Source organism: Canis lupus, chromosome 25 (genome assembly GCF_048164855.1).
Source record: "Canis lupus baileyi chromosome 25, mCanLup2.hap1, whole genome shotgun sequence".
Classification (NCBI taxonomy): Eukaryota; Metazoa; Chordata; class Mammalia; order Carnivora; family Canidae; genus Canis; species Canis lupus.
This window is the reverse complement of record NC_132862.1, coordinates 13173866-13196639: the sequence shown is the minus strand read 5'-3', so window position 1 is coordinate 13196639 and position 22774 is coordinate 13173866. Positions and strand designations below refer to the sequence as shown.

Genomic DNA, 22774 nt, shown 5'->3' with positions numbered 1-22774 from the left:
CCACGCTACCGAATTGCTGTATGAGTTCTAGCAATCTTGGGGTGGAGACTTTTGGGTTTTCTATGTAGAGTATCATGTCATTGGCGAAGAGGGAGAGTTTGACTTCTTCTTTGCCAATTTGAATGCCTTTAATGTCTTTTTGTTGTCTGATTGCTGAGGCTAGGACTTCCAGTACTATGTTGAATAGCAGTGGTGAGAGTGGACATCCCTGTCTTGTTCCTGATCTTAGGGGAAAGGCTCCCAGTGCTTCCCCATTGAGAATGATATTTGCTGTGGGCTTTTCATAGATGGCCTTTAAGATGTCGAGGAATGTTCCCTCTATCCCTACACTCTGAAGAGTTTTGATCAGGAATGGATGCTGTATTTTGTCAAATGCTTTCTCTGCATCCAATGAGAGGATCATATGGTTCTTGGTTTTTCTCTTGCTGATATGATGAATCACATTGATTGTTTTACGGGTGTTGAACCAGCCTTGTGTCCCAGGGATAAATCCTAATTGGTCATGGTGAATAATTTTCTTAATGTACTGTTGGATCCTATTAGCCAGTATCTTGTTGAGAATTTTTGCATCCATGTTCATCAGGGATATTGGTCTGTAATTCTGCCTTTTGGTGGGGTCTTTGTCTGGTTTTGGAATTAAGGTGATGCTGGCCTCATAGAACGAATTTGGAAGTACTCCATCTCTTTCTATCTTTCCAAACAGCTTTAGGAGAATAGGTATGGTTTCTTCTTTAAACGTTTGATAAAATTCCCCTGGGAAGCCATCTGGCCCTGGACTCTTGTGTCTTGGGAGGTTTTTGATGACTGCTTCAATTTCCTCCCTGGTTATTGGCCTGTTAAGGTTTTCTATTTCTTCCTGTTCCAGTTTTGGTAGTTTGTGGCTTTCCAGGAATGCGTCCATTTCTCCTAGATTGCCTAATTTATTGGCGTATAGCTGTTCATAATATGTTTTTAAAATCGTTTGTATTTCCTTGGTGTTGGTAGTGATCTCTCCTTTCTCATTCATGATTTTATTAATTTGAGTCTTCTCTCTCTTCTTTTTAATAAGGCTGGCTAATGGTTTATCTATCTTATTAATTCTTTCAAAGAACCAACTCCTGGTTCTGTTGATCTGTTCCACAGTTCTTCTGGTCTCGATTTCGTTGAGTTCTGCTCGAATCTTTATTAACTCCCCTCTTCTCTTGGGTGTAGGATCTATTTGCTGTTTTTTCTCTAGCTCCTTTATGTGTAAGGTTAGCTTTTGTATTTGAGTTCTTTCCAGTTTTTGAATGGATGCTTGTATTGTGATGTATTTCCCCCTTAGGACTGCTTTTGCTGCATCCCAAAGATTTTGAATGGTTGTATCTTCATTCTCATTAGTTTCCATGAATCTTTTTAATTCTTCCTTAATTTCCTGGTTGACCCTTTTATCTTTTAGCAGGATGGTCCTTAACCTCCACGTGTTTGAGGTCCTTCCAAACTTCTTGTTGTGATTTAGTTCTAATTTCAAGGCATTATGGTCTGAGAATATGCAGGGGACAATCCCAATCTTTTGGTATCGGTTCAGACCCGATTTGTGACCCAATATGTGGTCTATTCTGGAGAAAGTTCCATGTGCACTTGAGAAGAATGTGTATTCAGTTGAGTTTGGATGTAAAGTTCTGTAGATATCTGTGAAATCCATCTGGTCCAGTGTATCATTTAAAGCTCTCGTTTCTTTGGAGATGTTGTGCTTAGAAGACCTATCGAGTATAGAAAGAGCTAGATTGAAGTCACCAAGTATAAGTGTATTATTATCTAAGTATTTCTTCACTTTGGTTAATAATTGATTGATATATTTGGCAGCTCCCACATTCAGGGCATATATATTGAGGATTGTTAAGTCCTCTTGTTGAATAGATCCTTTAAGTATGATATAGTGTCCCTCTTCATCTCTCACTACAGTCTTTGGGGTAAATTTTAGTTTATCTGATATAAGGATGGCTACCCCTGCTTTCTTTTGAGGACCATTCGAATGGTAAATGGTTCTCCAACCTTTTATTTTCAGGCTGTAGGTGTCCTTCTGTCTAAAATGAGTCTCTTGTAGACAGCAAATAGATGGGTCCTGCTTTTTTATCCAGTCTGAAACCCTGCGCCTTTTGATGGGGTCATTAAGCCCGTTCACATTCAGAGTTACTATTGAGAGATATGAGTTTAGTGTCATCATGATATCTATTCAGTCCTTGTTTTTGTGGACTGTTCCACTGAACTTCTTCTTAAAGGGGAATTTTAAGAGTCCCCCTTAAAATTTCTTGCAGAGCTGGTTTGGAGGTCACATATTCTTTTAGTTGCTGCCTGTCTTGGAAGCTCTTTATCTCTCCTTCCATTTTGAATGAGAGCCTTGCTGGATAAAGTATTCTTGGTTGCATGTTCTTCTCATTTAGGACCCTGAATATATCCTGCCAGCCCTTTCTGGCCTGCCAGGTCTCTGTGGAGAGGTCTGCTGTTACCCTAATACTCCTCCCCATAAAAGTCAGGGATTTCTTGTCTCTTGCTGCTTTAAGGATCTTCTCTTTATCTTTGGAATTTGCAAGCTTCACTATTAAATGTCGAGGTGTTGAACGGTTTTTATTGATTTTAGGGGGGAATCTCTCTATTTCCTGGATCTGAATGCCTGTTTCCCTTCCCAGATTAGGAAAGTTTTCAGCTAGAATTTGTTCAAATACATATTCTGGCCCTCTGTCCCTTTCGGCGCCCTCGGGAACCCCAATTAAACGTAGGTTTTTCTTTCTCAGGCTGTCGTTTATTTCCCTTAATCTATCCTCATGGTCTTTTAATTGTTTGTCTCTTTTTTCCTCAGTTTCCCTCTTTGCTATCAACTTGTCTTCTATGTCACTCACTCGTTCTTCCACCTCGTTAACCCTCGTCGTTAGGACTTCTAGTTTGGATTGCATCTCATTCAATTGATTTTTAATTTCTGCCTGATTAGCTCTAAATTCTGCAGTCATGAAGTCTCTTGAGTCCTTTATACTTTTTTCTAGAGCCACCAGTAGCTGTATAATAGTGCTTCTGAATTGGCTTTCTGACATTGAATTGTAATCCAGATTTTGTAACTCTGTGGGAGAGAGGACTGTTTCTGATTCTTTCTTTTGAGGTGAGGTTTTCCTTCTAGTCATTTTGCTCAGTGCAGAGTGGCCAAAAGCAAGTTGTATTGGGAAAAAGAGAAAAAGAGAGGAGAGAAAGAAGGAAAGAAAAGAGAAAGAGAAAAAAAAGGGAAGAAAAAAAAACGAAAAAAAAAAGAGAGAAGAAAAAGAGAAAGAAAAAGAAAGGAGAAAAAAAAAAAGGGGGTGGGGGAAGGAAACAAATCAAAAAGCAAAACAAAACAAAACAAAACAAAACAAAAAGAACCACGGGGAGTATCTTCTGATTCTGTGTACTTTAAGTCCCTTGGCTTCTCCTGGAAGTTGTCCGTCCAGCTGGTCTTCTGGGGGAGGGGCCTGTTGTGCTGATTTTCAGGTGTTAGCAGTTGGGGGAGCTGCTGTGCCCCTGCCTGGTGCAGGGCTCAGTGGGGGTTGTTTACCCCGTGAGGCCGCAGGAGGAACAGCCCCAGTGGCGGGGCAGCTCTGGAAACCTGGGTTCAGCTCTGGCAGGAACTCCGTCTGCAGGGCCTGGAGGCTCCGGGCGGGGCCGCTGATCTGCTCAGCTGGGGCAGGAGCGTCCTCGCTGTCCTGGGCCCTCCCGGCCTCTGCCTGTCCCGGGGGAGGCGGGATCCTGGGCTGTGTCCCGGCGCCCTGTGCTCCGGAGCCTGCGCTGGTGGATTCGCGCTCCCGGGCCGCCGCCGCGCAACCCCCTCCGCGGAGCTGCCGCCCGAGTCCCCCCGAGCTGCTCCTGGAACCGCGCAGCCCCCTCCGCACGGAGCCTCTTCCTCCGCCCGAGCCCTCCGAGCTGCTCCCGCCCCGCAGCCCCCTCCGCGGAGCCGCCCCCGAGCCCCCCCCCCCCCCCCCGAGCTGCTCCGGTCCCGCCGTGCGCGCTGCAGCCCTTAGGGAGCTCGGCGCACTCTCCCGGGGCGCAGGTGTCTGTTACTGTCCCGGGGAGCCCGAGGGCATCCCCGCCCTCCTGGGTCCTGCTCCACCTCCCCGCGAGCCCCTTTCCGCCCGGGAAGGTCGGTGCAGCTCCTGCGTCTCCGGGACGGGGCTCTCCTGTCCTGGGGACACTCGCCCCGGCCTCAGCCCGGCTCCTCGCGGGCCCCTCCCCCTTGGAGGCCTTTGTTTCTTTACTTCTTTTTCCCCCGTCTCCTACCTTGATAGATGCGCGAATTCTTCTCACTGTTGCATTCCAGCTGGTCTCTCTTTAAATCCCAGGCCGAATTCATAGATTTTCAGGATAATTTGAAGGTTTTCTAGGTAATTTGGTGGAGACAGGTGACTTGGGGACCCTACTCTTCCGCCCTCTTGCTCCTCCCCTCTATTTTTCCTTTCTTGAATCCTATAACCACCTGTGCAGTTGACAGTATGTTAGGGATTATTTGATTATTCACATTTTGTAAATAAAAAATCAATATGTTTAGTCATGAGTATGTTTTAGGGCTACAACGGGGCCTAGATGGTTGATTATTCATCCAGTCATTCTCCATTATGAGACAGGCCACCAACATGGTGGATTTCTGTCAAACTAGAGACAGAAGTTCTTTTTGCCTTGCTTATTCTAGTTTACAGTTATGTTCCCAATGCCTACCTCAGTACCTGACTTGATGAATATCTGGTGGATATCTGGTGAATATGTAAAAAAAAAAAAAAAAATGAATAAGAGTTCCAAATATGGTAAAGGATTCAGAGGTTTTATTTTTATTGAAATAAAAACAACAGACTGTATGGAAGAGAACCTTCCAGAAGGATTAGAGATATGGGAAGGAATAGGCTATTTGCTGCTCTGCTCAAGTAGTGAAGGTTTGCTGGAAACAGGTACCATCCACATGTATTATTGTAGAGATCCATGTCCCTACAAATCTAAGGTTTTGATCCTCATCTGTTATCTTAGTGGAATTCTTAATAATGGGATCTCAGATCCAGAGCATTCTGGCTGATGCCACGTTGTTGTAGAATTGGTTGCATTAAGCTAAGGCCAGGAGGAGGTAGAAGCATTTTTTTTTAAATAAGCATATAGAAGAGATTTGTTTAAATCATTGTGGATTCTACAGGACAGGATAGAAATAATTGTGATACAGAATGGAAGCAGGAGCTTAGAATAAAAGACACAAAGCCCAACATGGTCTTAGAATGCCAAAGATGATAGAGGAAACCAAAATTTATATAAACTTAATGTTAAAGGATAACAGGATATAAGGTATGGTAGGACTAATTGTTTTAAGACTTCAAGCAGAACGGTAATTTAAAGTTTCTTCAATGAAAATAAACTTGAGGTTTCATGGGCTACCTGGGTTGCTCAGTGAGTGAAACATCTGCTTTTGGCTCAGGTTACAATCCTTGGGTCCTGGGATGGACCCCTACGTAGGGCTCCATACTCAGTAAGGAGTCTGCTTTTCCCTCTCCTGCGCCCCCCTGCTTGTATGCACTATCTCTTACATACATACATACATACATACATACATACATACATACACAAAATCTTTATTTAAAAAAAAAGAAATTTGAAGGTTCAGAGGCTATTAGAGTATTAGCAAACTAGTATGTTGAAAAATGCAAGAGCATGACTTGTATGATGGGATATTACCTTAAGCTGAACTTGGAGAGAAGCTTCTGATAGTTAGATATGAGACAGGACTAGTGGGGGTAGTCACATAATCTGTAGGAAGGAATTAAAGTATAGGAAACCTTTAAAGACATCTTGGATGCAAATTTCCAAATATATGTCTCTAATCTTGACTTCTCTAAAAGTCTAGATTCATACTCAATTTCTAACCTGACATTTCCATTTGGATATTTAATAGGTATTCCAAAATTGACATGACCTAAACAGAATTCTTGTTTACTTTCATGCCTGCAACCTGTTCTCCCATATCAATCCCATATCCCTGTTCTTCCCCGTATTAATAAACAGTACCATCACTGACTCAGTTTACTCACAAAAATTTTACAATTACCCTTGATACCTCTCTTCTTTTTATTTTGCACCCCCCACACAAAAACAAAGGCTGTCAATGCTACTTCTAAAACATAAACCCATTCATTGTTCTCAAACTCCTTTATCATCATTCTACCCCAAAGCACTCATGAATAGTCTGAATTCCTGAAATCACCTCAAACTAGTCTTCCTACTTTTACCCTTTATCATATATTCTATATAGAGCAGAAAGAGGGATTTTAAATATATACAAATATTCTTTTGCATAAAATTACATTCCATTGCATTTAGAAAAATGTCTAATTTCCTCCCCTGGATTCACAATAACTTGAAAAATTCCATGTATTTGTCCTCACATTCTAATAGGACTCCCTGTAATCTCCAATGATTCAAATACATTCACTTAGTTCTACCTCTCTAGCACATGTACTTCATTTCAGTCTATGGCTTTCGCACTGGCTATTCCCACTGCCCTGAATGCTATTTCCTTAGAGCTTCACATAGCTTTCTACTTCTTAGCAGATCTCAGAATAAAAGACTGTTTTATCTGAGACCATCATCTGAAGGATCAGAAACAACTAAAACATCTGTTATAGGTTCAGAGGCAAACATACTATCATCTGGAGTGCCAGGGACATGAGATGACAGGACCAGTGGCTGAAGTATTAGGAATAACTAGATCGTCAGCTCGTATATCAGGGACAACTGGACCATCAGTTGGATGATCAGGGACAACTGGAACATCTGTTGTACAATCAGAAACATTGTATCATCAGCAGGATTCACAAGGACATCAGGATCAGGACTTGGGTTAGGAATAACTGGACCATTTGCTGAAAGATCAGGAACAATTGCACCATCTGTTATAGGATTAGGAACATCTACACTATCTATAGGGTTGACAGGGTCAACTGGACCATCCATTGGAGGACCAGAGACAACTGGAACAATAGCTAGAGGATAAGGGACCATAGCACTATCAGCTGGAGCATTAGGGACAACTAAAACATTAATTAGCTAGAGGAGGGACACCTGGGTGGCTCAGTGGTTGAGCATCTGCCTTTGGCCCAGGGCGTGATCCTGGGGTCAGGATCGAGTCCCACATCGGGCTCCCTGCATGGAGCCTGTTTCTCCCTCTTTCTGTGTCTCTGCCTCTCTCTCTCTGTGTCTATCATGAATAAATAAATAAAATCTTTAAAAAAATAATTAGCTAGAGGATCAGAAAAAAGTGAAGGTCTCTGTCGTAACAGTAGGGACTACTGGAACGTCCATAGGAAGATCACAGACAACTGGACAATCACAGGAAGAATCAAGAACATCTGTACCATCAGGAGAATAGACAGAGACCTCTGAAACATCACTTGAGCTAGTAACAACTGGACCATCAGCTGAAGGATCAGTGATAACTAGATCATTTTCTGGAAAATAAGAAACAATTGAAACCTCTGTTTTAAATTCGGGGAACACCAGACCATACATAGGAGGATCACAGACAACTGGATGGTCTGCTGAAGAAGCAGGGACAACAAGACCAGCAGCTGGAGGATCAGGGACCACAGGAAAATCTATTTTAGGTTCAGTTGGAGTGACAGGATAATTAGCTCATCAGCTGGAGAATTAGAAGCAACTAGATAATCAGCTTGTAGACCCAGAATCATCTAGAATCTCATTAGAAATGAGAGAATGTCTGTCTTATATTCACATGATCCACTTCCAGGAGGTTAACTCTGATTCTCCAGTGGAAGAAACCCAGAGAAAATTGCATCTAAACTTATGATCAAGAATGAATTTAGGCTCCAACTTCCACAGAGACAGAGAGAGGTTGCTATTGTTCTCAATAACTATATTTCATAGAGACAGACCATGGAGGTAGGTCTTTGAGGAAGACATTCTTGGTTGCAAAACTATTCAGAAACTGGGGAAATATTTGTATTTCAAAAGAAGAGAGAAAGAATTTACAGCTACAGTTTTTCTAAGTAAATTTGCCAAGAAAAGGAAGTCTAGGCACCTATAATCAGGAAGAAACCTGTCTAAAATTTTGTCAAACTGTTTTTTATGGCATCTTGATCAACACAGATGTTTTCTGATTTTTTTTTTACTCTATTATAACTCCGCTAAAACCTAATACAGGACAACCAGGAAATCAAGTTATAGGAAGTAAAAGATTTAGTTGTGAAAAAAGTTTGTATCATTTAAAGAAAGTGACCTATAACTGAGAAATTTACCAGGGTCATGGGAAAATATTCAATTTATTTCTATCAGCAGGGGATTGTTAAAGTAGAGCTCTTATGTTTCAGCCACAGAAGCATGCACTAGCATTAGTGAATGCATTAGTACACTGTAGGTGCTTTGAGACTCTTGTTTCATTTGGAGATATCTTAGGACATTTTCTTCTGAGACCATAAAAAGTTCATTGCTCTTCCTTTCTTCATTTTTAGGGACCTCCAGGGAAGCATTTGAAATAAAAACTGCTCCTGGAATTTCTGCCACAGGTAAGTCAAATAATAATAAATGAACTTTCCTTGGTGGCATCTCAGAAGACAGACCAGTTTACCAGAGGGCAAACTCTAGCTTCTTCAGTTGCCACTTCTGTGTTTCCCTTAGCAGTCCCTGATTCCACAGGAGTCAGGGAAACCTGAAACTGGAATGCAAGTAAATGAGTGCTGGCAATATGACTTCCTCAATGATCATTGTACCTATGTCTGTTAGGTCATTTCTCTCTCCTATTGCTGGTTTCTGCTAATCTGCTAAGCATTTATAATTGGGGATTAGTTTAGCCTCCCTCAGTAATGAGAAAAATTTGTTCCCCCAGACTCCCACATCGTTAACTAACTTCCTTTCTGTTTTTCTGTAACTATTGGTTGTTGAGTCCCCTTTTCCTAAACATGTAACAATTTTAAGTTCCTTTCAAACATTCTGTTACTTCTAGGCTGACTTTTTGCTTGGTAGGTGGAATAAAAATATTAATTTGATTTTTTAGAAATTTTGGAAATAGAATTTGAAATTTTTTTGACTAAATTGTTGAGTTGACCACAATATGTGATATGTGAAGACTTAAAAAGAAAAATATAGCCAACATAGAGCATTTGGTGCAGGTGGAGATGGAGTAAGATTAAAATATTTCAGGAAGTTATACAGAGGATGAAAGTTCTTAAAGGACCAAAAATGGAGAAGTAATAATACTTAACATTTTTCCTATATCTTAATTATCTTTTTCCTTTTTGAATATATATTTTACTGTCTTTTTTTTGTATTTTTTTATTGGAGTTTGATTCGCCAACATATAGTATAACATCCAGTGCTCATCCCATCAAGTGCCCCCCTCTTACTGTCTTATTAATTGGAAACATCTGCTAAAATAAATTTGAAGAGAAATTTACCTTGATGTTTTCTCATTTCTCCTTTAGACTGCCATATTCCCCTCTCATTAAAATTTGAGCTTCAAAGGGAACATTCTCTAATGGTGGAATTTGAAATGCCATGAGGAGCAGAAAGGGAAGTTAGACAGCAATATGTCTGTTTGTAAGACTAGGGATATAACCAGTTATTTTCAGATATTAGATAACTATTTTACCCCAAAACAATTTCAATAACTTTAGAGGCTAATATGAGGTGTCTGTTTTTACACAGGGTGTCCACCATCACATCCACCACCTCCAGGTAATGATACTTCCACTTAAAATTCAATCATTCTACATTAACTGTTCTTCTCATAAATCAAATATTAGAGGTCATGCCAAAAAAAGTCACTAGCTAAAAAAAAAAAAGTCACTAGCTGTGGAAACATTACAGGATAGGAATACTGAAATGGATGAATTTAGCTTTTATGCACCAAATAGTGAATGGTAATCTGTTTTCTCACCCACAATCTAATACAACCAAATCAAACAAATGCATCTTGTTATTTGCCCAAAATAGAGTTTACCTACTAAATAAAGTGTTTTATGTAATTATATAATATCTTCATCAAAAATTACAATTTGATAGTATTTTTTAAACTAGAAAATTCCATATTTTTTGAGGATTGAATTGTAGCAAGAGAAATTAAAGTTAATCAAAGTTCAAAAATTTTAGAGGATTTTGAGTTCCCACTATTCTCAAGCCAACATGATGTGTTTTGTGAAGATAGAAATTACCCCCCAAAATCATTCTCTCATCTTAGGATATAGTGGGAGAGGGGTATTTTAGAAGAAACATAGACAATTTTCATATAAGGCTGAAAATAAATTTCACAGTAAAAAATGTGAAATATGTATTATATATTTTAGTATATGTGCTGCCGAAGCAAGCACTAGATATGTTTTATATAGAGAGCACATTTTACGTGTCATATTTGTGTTACTTATCTTGTGTACTTTGGAGAAGTCCTTAGTATTTCACTACAGAATTAGAATTTTAGAACAATGCATAGACTAGTTCAGAGTATATAAATGAGAGAAGTGAGACTACATTGAGAAGGGAGATTGAAGCCATACTGTGTTAGACCTCAGAAGCTAGAATGGTATTTCTTTTAGAAGTTTGTAAGGGGCCATCCGACGTTTTTAACCAAGGGCTGCTCAGTTGGTTAAGCGCACAGCTCTTGGTTTCAATTCAGGCCATGTTCACATGGGTTGTGAGCTGGGCTCTATGCTCAGCAGGGAGTCTGCTTGAAGATTCTCTTCCTCTGCCCCTCACCCATGCTCTAGCTTTCTCTCAAATAAACAAAAACTTTTTTTAAAAAGTTTTTAACCAAGGCAATGAGGAGATGAAAATTAAACTTTAGAAAAAATATTCTACCTCTGATACTGAGAATTGGTTGGATCAGGAAGAGGTCTGAGTCAGAGTTACCTTTGGAAAAGCCCAACTATGCTAAATTAAAGAGAACAAAGTCCTAGAGTAGTACTGCAGCAGGTATAACCAGGAAAGGAAGGGATTGAAGTGAAGATGAAGATACAGGGTTTTGTGGTCAATAAGATGCCAAGTGATGGAATGGAAGGAATCAAAATGACTCCTAAGTTTTAAGCTCAAATAATTGAAAGACTAGTCTGGTTCTCAGCAGGAGGAAGCCAGTTTTGATGAGAAACTGGTTTCAGGGGCAATATGATACAATCTGTTTTGTGCATATTGAGTTTGAGGGTCTCATCTGCCTCGATACTATTAGGCCACAGGAATCCTGGGACCATAGTTAACAAGCAGTGTCTGGACTGGAGCTACAAGTTTGAGAGTCATCACTTGACATTACAGTGGACACTGGAGATTGGTAGAAAGTACCAGGGAAAGGGCAGAGACAATGAGAGGGAAGGGAAAGAGCTGCTAATAAAGAAAGGAATTTCAAAGTATTGAATTTGAAGGAAGGATAACATTTTCAAGAACATGAGAGTTAAAAATGTCAGTAATTGTAGGGAACTTGAAAAAGTGATAAAGGGCCTTAAAGACTGCTAATTACAAAGTCTTAGTGACTTTTAGGATTATGGTGATAGAAGTCAGACTGCAAAAGAGTAAGTAAAATAGTAGTGATAAGATTCATTGACCACTACCAACAGAAATTACTAACTATCCTATACTGCGATTGTAAAATAGGAAATATATCTAAACTCATTAGAAACAGTTTACTCAAGTAAGTGGATGTGATTTATCCACCTTAAGGTGCCATACAATTCTCCATAATTCTATTTCTGAAACCCTAGTTCCAATTGCAATATTGGCCACCTGGTGGTTATCTACACATAATCAATGGTTCTATTTTGCCAAATTTAATTAGCATTTATCATCTCTTGTTAACAGTTTGTCTTGGTCCACTGGGAGAAAAGAAATCTGTAAGTACAGTTTTTCTCTGCTTTAACCCAAATTTGCTGTCATTCCTGTATTTGAATAGAAGTCTAAACTTGGTCTGTGTCTGTAGCCTGGAGAAGAATGGACTGCCAATTGTTACACATGCACCTGTACTGATACAAATACTGTAGACTGTAACCTAAAGAAGTGCCCTTCTGCACCCACATGCAAAACTGGAGAGAGACTTGTAAAGTTCCAAAATAATGATACCTGCTGTGAAATTGGATACTGTGGTATGTATTCAGAATACATTATATGAATTGAATAGTTGTTTACTTATTCACACATTCAAGAGATATTTATTGAGCTTCTAATATATGCCAAACTCTATGCTAAATGGGTGTGATCCTAACAGATTTGTACTTGCCCTCTGAAAGTTCACTATCTTTGGAGTGAAGGAAACCCAGCATTAACAACTATGAATATAATCAGTAGATTATTTTTCTAATAAAAACAGAATTATAAAGTTTATCTTATGATAAAATAATGTATTTATTTTTCAGAACCAAGAACATGTTTGTTTAACAGTATTGATTATGAGGTAAGGCTGTTTTTACTTTAAAATATTTTTATTTATATAATTATGAATAAATGCAAGCTCTTTCAGCTTATAATATGGAAAAAATCATACATAATGGTGGAGCAGAATATGTTCATTTTTTTCCTATATTCATTTCAAAAGGAGCATCAAATGTAGTACTCAGCATGGCTCACTTCAAAGGAGAAAAATATACTTGATCATTAACTACCTAACTTCTGAATAAAATTTCCCAGGGGTATGACCAGATGGAGAAGGCACACTCTGTGACATTCAAATCAATGAACAGAGTTAAACTGTAATTATTACCAGAAAGATCAGAAGGCCAAACTGTCAGAGATCAAATGAAAAAACCCCAAAGACTAGAACCCCATTATGTGAATACATCAACATGTATATTCAGGGCTGGATTTTGACAACTGATTTGGCATTTTGGAAAGTAATTTAACTTTTTAGAAAAAGTATCAGGAAGTCATAAAACTCAGATGGTTCTCAAATTGATAATACATTTGAACTGGTGATACTAAATATTAAAAAAGTCTAAAATAAAATCTATGCAGTATGCTAAGAAATATATAAAATGGGGATGGCTGTGTGGCCCAGTGGTTGAGTGTCTGCCTTTGGCTCAGGTCGTGATCCCAGGGTCCTGGGTTCGAGTCCCACATCAGGCTCCCTACAGGGAGCCTGCTTCTCCCTCTGCCTATGTCTCTATATCTCTCTCTGTGACTCTCATGAATAAATAAAATCTTAAAAAAAGAAAAAATACTTGAAAAATATAATAGGGTAACTGAATAGGTTACTAGAGCATGTGAATCTTCATTTGAGGATTAAAAATCTTGCCACCTTCTGTGCTTTCAAGGAAGCACATTGGTTTATTCATGGAAGTAGAAGTCTTTCAATCTACTTTTTCTTAAAAATTAGTCACTGAAAGTGCCTCTGGAAATTCATTAAACATTATGAATTTTAATTTTTTTTTACAGATTTTATTTTCAATCTCAAAAAGAAATCAAAGTGAATAATTACTTTGTTCTCTCTTCCTCCGTGCCTCCCAGATTGGTGCTTCGTTTGATGACCCCAACAACCCATGCATCTCCTACTCCTGCTATGACACTGGTTTCGTTCCAATAGTCCAAGACTGCCCAAAGCAGACCTGGTGTCCAGAAGTAAGTCATCTTCTTAAGTAATGATCAACAGCATCCATTTCTTATAAACACAAGCTGTCTTTTTTCTCATTTGGAAAAGTATGTGTCTGGCCAACAGACATAAATTCCTTGTAGATTCTGTTTCAGATATGTTTTGCACCTTTTATTGCCAAGTATATTTTTCATACCAAAGTTATATTTGCAGGCTCTGTAAAACTTAATTTAGTGCTATTCTAGAAGTAAGTTACTTTAGAAAGCATTGTACTATCTTTAAACAAACAAACAAAAATTCTTTTTTTATTTATTTATTTTTTTATTTTTCCAAGACTCAGAGATTCCGGGTTGTCAATTCCTATAAAAATACAAAATTTTCATAAAATCACATTTAAGTATACTGTTCAGATCTTTAATTGTACCACAGTCTTCATTTTTACCTCCTACAGCAATATGGTGGGGGTTTTATATTAATGAATACTAAGTTTTAATCAAAGTAATTAGCTAATAATAAATGATCACATTTTAAGGTTCAACTTAGCTTTGATTTTTCTTTCTGAAGATATAATTGGTAATATTGCTTAAAGTTTGATTTCAGGGATCCCTGGGTGGCGCAGCGGTTTGGCGCCTGCCTTTGGCCCAGGGCGCGATCCTGGAGACCTGGGATCGAATCCCACGTCGGGCTCCTGGTGCAAGGAGCCTGCTTCTCCCTCTGCCTATGTCTCTGCCTCTCTCTCTCTCTCTCTGTGACTATCATAAATAAAAAATACATAAATAAATAAAAAGTTTGATTTCAGTACTCCAATGTTGGATTTAAGTATTTATTGAGCTTTTACTTTGAGACATTGATGGGTGTAAAATTAAAACAATGTGTAAAGTAAAAATCCTGCCTATGAGAAACTTATAGTGTCTAGTAGTAATATTATTATTAAAGTATTTTTCATTAAAATAAGGGAGGAGTATTTTTTTTTTACTTCTTTGCATGTTATTTTAAAGAATAATTTAAATATGTTTTCCCTTTCTATTCACTATTGAAAAATTTTAGTGTAAATATACAGACTCAATGCTCTTTCATCCATGCTTCCTGGATCTGAGATCAACCTGTTTATCTGTTCCATTTTCCCCTTTGTAGTGTTATTTCAGTAAGTTAAGAAATGTTGTATTATTTATACAAAATATAGACATTTTTAAGTCTTTTTTCTATTTCTCTTACCCCTATAGGAAGACAGAGTCTATGATTCAAAAAAATGTTGCTATACATGTAAGTAGCATCAAGCTCCACATGTAGAGGAAATGTCAATTGTTGACAAAAAATTAGTATTTGTTTAAAACAAAATGGCAGATCATTAATAGAAAATTTCCTGTGTTTTTAACATGACAGATAATCTAACCTCTATGTATAAACAATTGATACTTGTTCCTAATGAAGTTACTTTTTCATGTTGGTTGAAACATTCTTCCCAGTAAAAACCAGTATGTTTATAAAAGAGAAATTTAATTCTCATGAAAACAATGTAGTTTGCTTTCCTAATATCAGCAGGTTGTGTTGTAAATTGATATACTAGATTATAAGGATGATCAAAAATGAGAAATCGATGTCAAAAACAATTCCTTTCATCTTCCCTTCCCTCCCCCTTCTTCCCTCCTCCTTTCTCCCTCCTCCTTTTCCTGTGATAGTAATGATAAATAAGAAAAAGATAACATTTATTAAAGATAATTATTGAATATTAGCTGGGTCCCTTGTGTTGGGTGCTTAAGTAGTTAATCCCTTTAACAATGCTGTGAAGTATTTTTTCTTGTTATTTTGTACTTAAGGTTAAGAAAACTGAACCTTAGCAATTGTTAATGTGAAACCTCATTTCTGACTCTGTTATCCATTTTGTTTTAGGTAAGACTAATTGTCGATCTTCACTCATGAATGTGACTGTTAAGTACAGTGGTTGCCAGAAAAGAATTGCGATGGCAAGATGTGTAGGGGAATGCAAGAAGACTGTCCGGTGAGTTTTTCTTTGAATGTGTACTGTGCATTAATTTTGTAAAACTGTTGGAGGAGTTTAAAGCTTTTAAAATATTATATGGAATATTTTTTACATAACAGCTAATGACTAAGACCTGATGAAACAAATATCTAAAATATTAAGATTTGAGAAATAAACATTTTCAATAGTGATGGATCAATTAAAGTAGTTTTCTAAATAAAGCCAACATAGTATGTTCATGCCAAATGTATTTATTTTCACACAGTGATTACCAAGAGTACTTGAGCAAATACTGCTGCTCAAAAATGTGTTTCTAAACTGTCACTGGCCTTTTAGACAAAATATTTTTTCCTTCATGGATACTTTAATGTATAGATTAATATATGGAGAATAATAATTTGGCATGAAGTTGTATATTTAAAATCTGTTTATAGTTTTGCACTATAATGCTCTAATTATGAGCTTATACATTTCCATTTTGGATTCTTTTTGTTCTTACATAAAAATATCACTGATTCACGTCAGAAGTTCATGGTAAGAGGGAAATGCAAGGTGTAAGAAAGAATAAGTTGGTTGGAAGGATTGCCAAATCACTTTGACAATTACAATATGAGCATTGGTGTTAATTTACTTCAGAAGATATCCCCAAAATATTTATTGCTGAATTTTCTTTTCCTTTAGGTACAATTATAGTCTCTTTCAGCTGACAAATTCATGCCTTTGCTGCCGAGAAGATAACTACGAGTTCCGAGAAGCTATTCTTAATTGTCCTGGTGGCAGTACAATACCTTACAGATACAGGCATGTCACATCGTGTTCTTGCTCAGACATATGCCAACGATCTGTAACCCCAGCAATCAGTTAATGCTTTATAACCCTTCCAGGTAGAACAAGCCAGCTATTTATTTTATAAATGAACATAAATGATCACTAAATAGAATAACTACTAAACATTTGTATCACACTCAAAAAGTGAGGACGTCTCCTTATGAGGCATTTTGTTCTCTCGTTAACTGGATCTGAAAAATAAATACAAGTTTGCAAGCAATTAGTGTGCGTATGTTTTTATTAATAGCTATAAGAATGCTATACCGCAAGGAGAAACTGAGTCATGTCATGGCTTTCCAATATATTTTTCTACTCTTTTATCTTGTGTAAACATTATCCTTTTTTGTCCTTTCCCTTCACAGCTAAACTTACTGAAACTAAGTTTTTGTTCTCTTTCTTGGCTTTTCTATGCAAGTTACATCACCCCTTTCATTCTATGACAACTTCTCTGCTTAAAGCACCAGTGGCCTTCTAATTCTTGAAGTAGGATCTGATTCTATTTTCACTCTTTCTTTCTTGAAACATTTTCCTTGCTGTTTCTGTGATATCATTTTTAAAGCACTCCCACATTTGTAGACACTTTCACTGTTGCCAGTCCTTGACATCTCAGTTCTCCGAAGTTGCATCCTGTTTCTCCTCTCATATTATTCAGGCTCCTTGGATAACTTTCATCAACCCGGTGGATGTGTTTATACACTGAGGATTTCCAACATGTGTCTCCAGTCCCAAGCACTTTTCTGAGTTACAGACACACTGATACTACTCTGAATTTGCACCTCTAACTGGATGTTCTATAGACACCACAAACTCAGCAAGACTAAAACTCTCTGCTTGTGTTTTGATTACCATTGAAGTAGTTAGCTAGAAGGAGAAGTTGAGGTTTAATAACATCATGACTGTCATCTTTAGTATATTCTAACATCTTGCTGCCCACACACATATCCTTCTTCCTATGCATATATTTCTAAATGTGCCTTGTACATTATTTACATAAATAAAAATATACATTTATTAACAACTGCCCAATCTAATTTATCATAATCCATATGTGTACCACTCACCTTTCTATGTAACTTGGACTGATGGTAAATTTAACATTCATTATATACTATGCCCAGTGGTAGGAAAAGAAAATTCATATGTTAGTATGCTGGTTACTACCAACAAAAGATGAATAATAGCTAAACATAGATGTATATTTACCAGATGTCACTTCTATAGTTGCTTCCAAGGCTCTTGACTTTCCTCCATGTCTGTCACTCATTCCAGCTTTTTTACCTTTCAGTCTGTACCAGAGCTTGTCAGTTAGAAAAATTATGAGGGATTTGAGCCCTCAAAAATCCAACTGGATAAGTTGTAGGAGTTTTTCAGTATCTTTTACCTCAGAGAATGATAAAACAGAGTAAAAACAAAAAACAAACAAACAAAACAAAAAACAAACAAAAAACCACCTACATCTCAGCCCTTACCATATGGCAGTAACTCTATTTTCCCTTGATAGCCAGAATTGATCATCCCAGATAGTATGATGATAGCCTTTTCTGCTTAGAAAGGCTGCTTTGCAGAAAAAAAAACAAAAACAAAAAACAAAAAAAACCCCAAAAAACTCAAAATGGCTAGCAGGGAGTTTCAGGAAATGGAAGAAAATGTCAATGTTGACTTACAGTTCAGCTAAAATCACCTCCTGCAATCAACACACTGAAATTGCCGGACAGTATCCTTCAGCTGGTGTCAGAGTGGAATTCTCCATAGGTCAATCTTTCAAGATTTAGTATCATGAAAAATAAGGAATTAAAAAATAAATGATGCAATATATATCTGTTGCCTTTTTTATTTTGAAATAAATTCCTTGGTTAGAAGAAGTGCTGTGCAGCATTTCATGGTAGTGAATAAAATACTCAATAAGCCCGTGGATAGCAGCACTTTCTGGGGCATATTGGACATAAAAGGAAAAACCAAAATCAATAGCATTTTATATCAGAAGAAAGCAAATATTGCCCTCTTCCTAACAGAAAAGGATCAAAGTTTTATTCACTTGTTACCAGGTGGCTGACTGGCATCCATGGTGATGCCAAAAGGCAGATCATTTTATGTTTGGCATTGTGGTATCCATACTGGCTCCAGTAAAGTGAATTTAGTCTTTCCAGCCCATGGATGACCTCCATCCTACCCTAGCTGCTACCTTATTCATGAACCTCATTTGTCAGCTACTAAGTAGGATGGGAAAGATTTACTGACAACCACAAATGTGATGACAATTAACACATACTGCTAATTACCTGATTCTCTCATGAAAATTCCTGGTAGGAAACCTCTGGTAAGCACTCACGTAGTTACATTCAGACCTGGATCTATTCTGGTTGACCCAAATGATTTTGCTAAATCTTCGTGTCATTCTCCAATTTGTATCTCACTCAAAAAGTGAATTCTAATTATGAGATACGTTCTCATGTTGAGTGGATCTGAAAAATAAATGCAACTTTGCAAACAATTAGTGAGCATATATATTTATTTGATAGCAATAAGAATTCCACATATCAAGGAGAAACTGAATATCACGGCTTTCCAATATACATTTCTACTCTTAATCTCATGAGGTCATTATCTTATTTCATTTCTTCCCTTGGTTATTTATACAAATTATTTGCTACTTCTTGGGAATCAGTGTAAATCTTGATTTCAAGCCAACCTTCTACCAAGCATAATGACCAATGAGAAATTTCCTTCCCTGTTGTCTTTGTTGATCATGCCTGAGGCAAACTATAATGCCACACAACTCACTTTTCACAGATACCGGGGCCATTGGTAATCTGGCCTTGGGGTTATCAGTAATCTGGCTTTAAGCCTTAATCCTTTTATGTGGACTGGTCATAAGCAAGTTCCCCCTTCAAGAAAAAAGGGCATAAATTTTAAAAAAAGAGGTGGCAGCCAGATCGGTGGAATCATATTTGTAGACATTAAAAACCATCCATGGATCTGCCTTTTCCCTTTGAGACTTTAATGGGGATAGGGGGTTCATTCTGTATATATGACTTCTAATTGATAGGAGATTGCTGCTACAAATGCCTAATTTCATGGATATATAAACAAGATAATGCCCCATCCAGAATGAGTTGCTTTGGTTCATGGTTACCTGTTATTGCCAGGAGCCAGCAAAAAGCTAGTTTTTGTTAATAGAATAGCTGCTCCAAAAGGTGGTGTGGCCTTGCTCCAAAAGCCTCCCATGTTAATTGCAGAATTATTCACAATAGCTTAGGTTTGGAACTGTTGACAGATGAAGGGATAAAGAAAATGTGGTATATGTACATAACAAAATACAAAATATTATTCAGCCATAAAAAAGAAATCCTGCCCTTTGTGGCAACACAAATAAAACTGGAGGGCATAATGCTAAGTAAGATAATTTAGCCAGACAAAGGATATAATGCATGGTATCACTTGAATGTGGAATCTGAAAAAAAAAAAAAAAAAAGGTAGAACTTATAGAAACAGAGTAGAAAATGGCTGCCAAGGTTTGGGTAATTAGGAAAATAGAGGTTGGTAAATGCATCCAAACTTTCAGTTGTGAGATGAGTAAAATCTGAGGATTTAATGTACAGCTGGGTGGCTATAGTTGATAACACTGCATTATATTATTGAAATATATTAAGAGATTGGAACTTACATGCCTCACCAAAAAGAAAAAAAAAAGCAGTAAAATGTAAATATGTAGGTGATGGATGTGTTAATTAACTTGATGAGGGAATCCTTTCATAATGTATACATATATAAAATTATTGTGTTGTACACTTTAAATATCTTACAACGTATTTGTCAATTATACCTCAATAAAGCTGAAAACTTTTAAATGTACATATTTAATGTATGCAAGTAATGAATTTGGGGAAAAGTATACACCTATGAAACCATCAATGAAGGCAATAAATATATCCATCACCTTCCAAAGTTTCCTCTTGTCTTCTTTATTATTATCTTAGGTTTGTTTGTGTGTGGGGGAGGAAGTAAGAACACTGAACATAAGGTTTGCCCTCTTAATAAATTATTATACTATATAATTAAGCATATTGTTATTAGCTTATTTATTATTAATTAGTAGTTTATTATTGTTATTTAGAGGCACTATGCTATATGGTAGATCTCCAGAACTTATCTTCCATACTAAAACCTTATGCCAATTGGCCATCACTTCTCAATTTTTCCCCTCCCTTTGGGTCCTAGCAACTACCATTCTACTCTTTGCTTCTATTGATTTGGCTACCTTAGATTCCACATATAAGTGAGATCATAAAGTATTTGCCTTTATGTGTCTGGCTCATTTCACTTAGTACAATGTCCTTCAGGTGCAACCATGTTGCAAATGGCAGTTTCCTTCTTTTTAAATGCTGAGTAATATCCCATTGTATGTATATATCACATGTTCTTATTGACTCATTTGTCAATAAGCATTTAAGTTGTTTCCATATCTTGGCTATTGTGGATAATCTTTCAGTGAACATTAAAGTACAGGTATCACTTTCAGATCTTGATTTAAATTCCTTTTGATGAATATCCAGTGAGGGGACTGCTGGTTTCTATTTTTAAGCTTTCCATACTGTTTTCCACAATGGTTGCACCAATTTACATGCCCTGCAACAGTGCACTAGATTTCCCTTTTCTCCACATATTTACCAACATTTGTCTTTCTCTTTTTTAATAGCAGCCTTCTTGATGGGCATAACATGATAACTCATTGTGGTTTTGATTTGCACTTCCCTGGTGGTTAGTGATGCTGAGCACCTTTTCATATACTTGTCAGCTACTTTTATGTCTTCTTTGAGAACTCTTTTCAGGTCTCTTTGTCATGTTTTAATTGGCTTATTATTATTAATCAATTCTATTGGCTACTGAGTTATATGAATTCTGTATATATTGAACATTAACCCCTTATCAAATAGCTTTCCTATAAGTTGTCTTTTCATTTTGTTATTGTTTTTGCTGTGTAGAAGCTTTCTAGTTCAATGTATTCCCATCTCTTTAGGAGGGGTGCATGGAGAGAACGATAAACAAATATATGTCTGGTGGTGGTAAGTGCAGGGCAAGAAGTTAGAGATAACATCTTCTAGGAAAGACATTTGAGAAAGACCTCTCTGTTAAGGTGAAGTTTGTAAAAAGATGTGAATGAAGTGAGAGGATCATGTGGATTTCTAGAGCCAGAGCTACCTAGAAGGTCATGTGTTCTTTGCACAGTAAGGGCAAAGTTACTGAAGTACGACCAGATTATTGTTTAAGATAAGAAATTAGGGCAGCCCCAGTGGCACAGCAGTTTAGCCCCGCCTGCAGCCCGGGGTGTGATCCTGGAGACCCAGGATTGAGTCCCACGTCGGGCTCCCTGCATGCAGCCTGCTTCTCCCTCTGCATCTCTTTCTCTCTCTCTCTTAATAAGTAAATAAATAAATAAATAAATAAATAAATAAATAAATAAATAAGTAAATAAATCTTTAAAAAAAAGATATGAAATTAGAATATCTTGGTACAATGAGAAAGAAGAGCATGAGTAGATGAGGTCAGAGATGTCTGCAGATTTTGGAGGACTTGGAAAGATTTTAGACTTGATACTTGGAGCAATGGACTTTGAAAAGAGGCAGGCGAGGAATCTGATCTGACCTTCATTTTTATATACCATTGTAGCTACCGTGCAGATACATGTACTAGATAAGAACAGAGGGAAAGAAAGACCAGTTAGGAGGCTTTTACAATGTCTTGGTGAAAGATAATGGTAGCCTGGATGAAGGTGATGTTCATGGCAGCAGTGAGAAGGCCAGATTCTGGATGTATTTTGAACACAGAGCCAAGATTTGTGATGGTTTGGATATGATGTGTGAGGGAATAAGAGGAATCACTAATAGGAAGTTAATAGGTACTATTCAATTTTATCTGCAATGAAATATATATCCTCCAGGTTCTTGCCTGTGATTATAATTAATTATAACTGATCATTACCAAAAGCTTTGTTCATAGAAATATTCAGCCTGGCCCTTCCATGTACACTAAATTATATCCTAGGGGCAAGGAGATGATAAAATGATACCAGCTAGTATATTTCTTCTCACTAGAGATAGAGAAAATAGAACCATTAAAATTGCAGGCTCTAGAACTAGATTGCTTTGGTTCAAATAATAGCTTACCCTGCTCCAATTTTGTAATACCACATAAATTCCCAACCTCATATTAAAAATAACATCTTTATTGATATATAACCAATAAAGATGATACGCCATTGAGATATAGCATAAAATTCACCCTTTTAAATCATACAACTTGGCAGTTTTAAGTATATTCACAAAGTTGTAACAACTATCACCACTACATAATTCCAGAGCATTTTCATCACTCGAAAAAGAAACTCCATGCCATTAGCAGCCACTCTCCATTACCTCCAACCCCTGGCAACCACTAACCTGCAT

At 37.3% G+C, this 22774-nt stretch overlaps 1 protein-coding gene across 1 annotated transcript in view; it reads left to right on the top strand.

Annotated features, from left to right (window-relative positions):
* Positions 1–16551, top strand: part of MUC19 (mucin 19, oligomeric) — a 30394-nt gene extending 13843 nt beyond the window's left edge. The window contains exons 6-14 of the mRNA XM_072797834.1: positions 8478–8531; positions 9670–9699; positions 11803–11834; positions 11921–12083; positions 12354–12391; positions 13441–13551; positions 14746–14785; positions 15413–15521; positions 16185–16551. Of these exons, the coding sequence (XP_072653935.1) occupies positions 8478–8531; positions 9670–9699; positions 11803–11834; positions 11921–12083; positions 12354–12391; positions 13441–13551; positions 14746–14785; positions 15413–15521; positions 16185–16368 (761 nt within the window). The 3' untranslated portion in view covers positions 16369–16551. The remainder of the gene's footprint in view (positions 1–8477; positions 8532–9669; positions 9700–11802; positions 11835–11920; positions 12084–12353; positions 12392–13440; positions 13552–14745; positions 14786–15412; positions 15522–16184) is intronic.
* The last annotated feature ends 6223 nt before the right edge of the window (positions 16552–22774 follow it).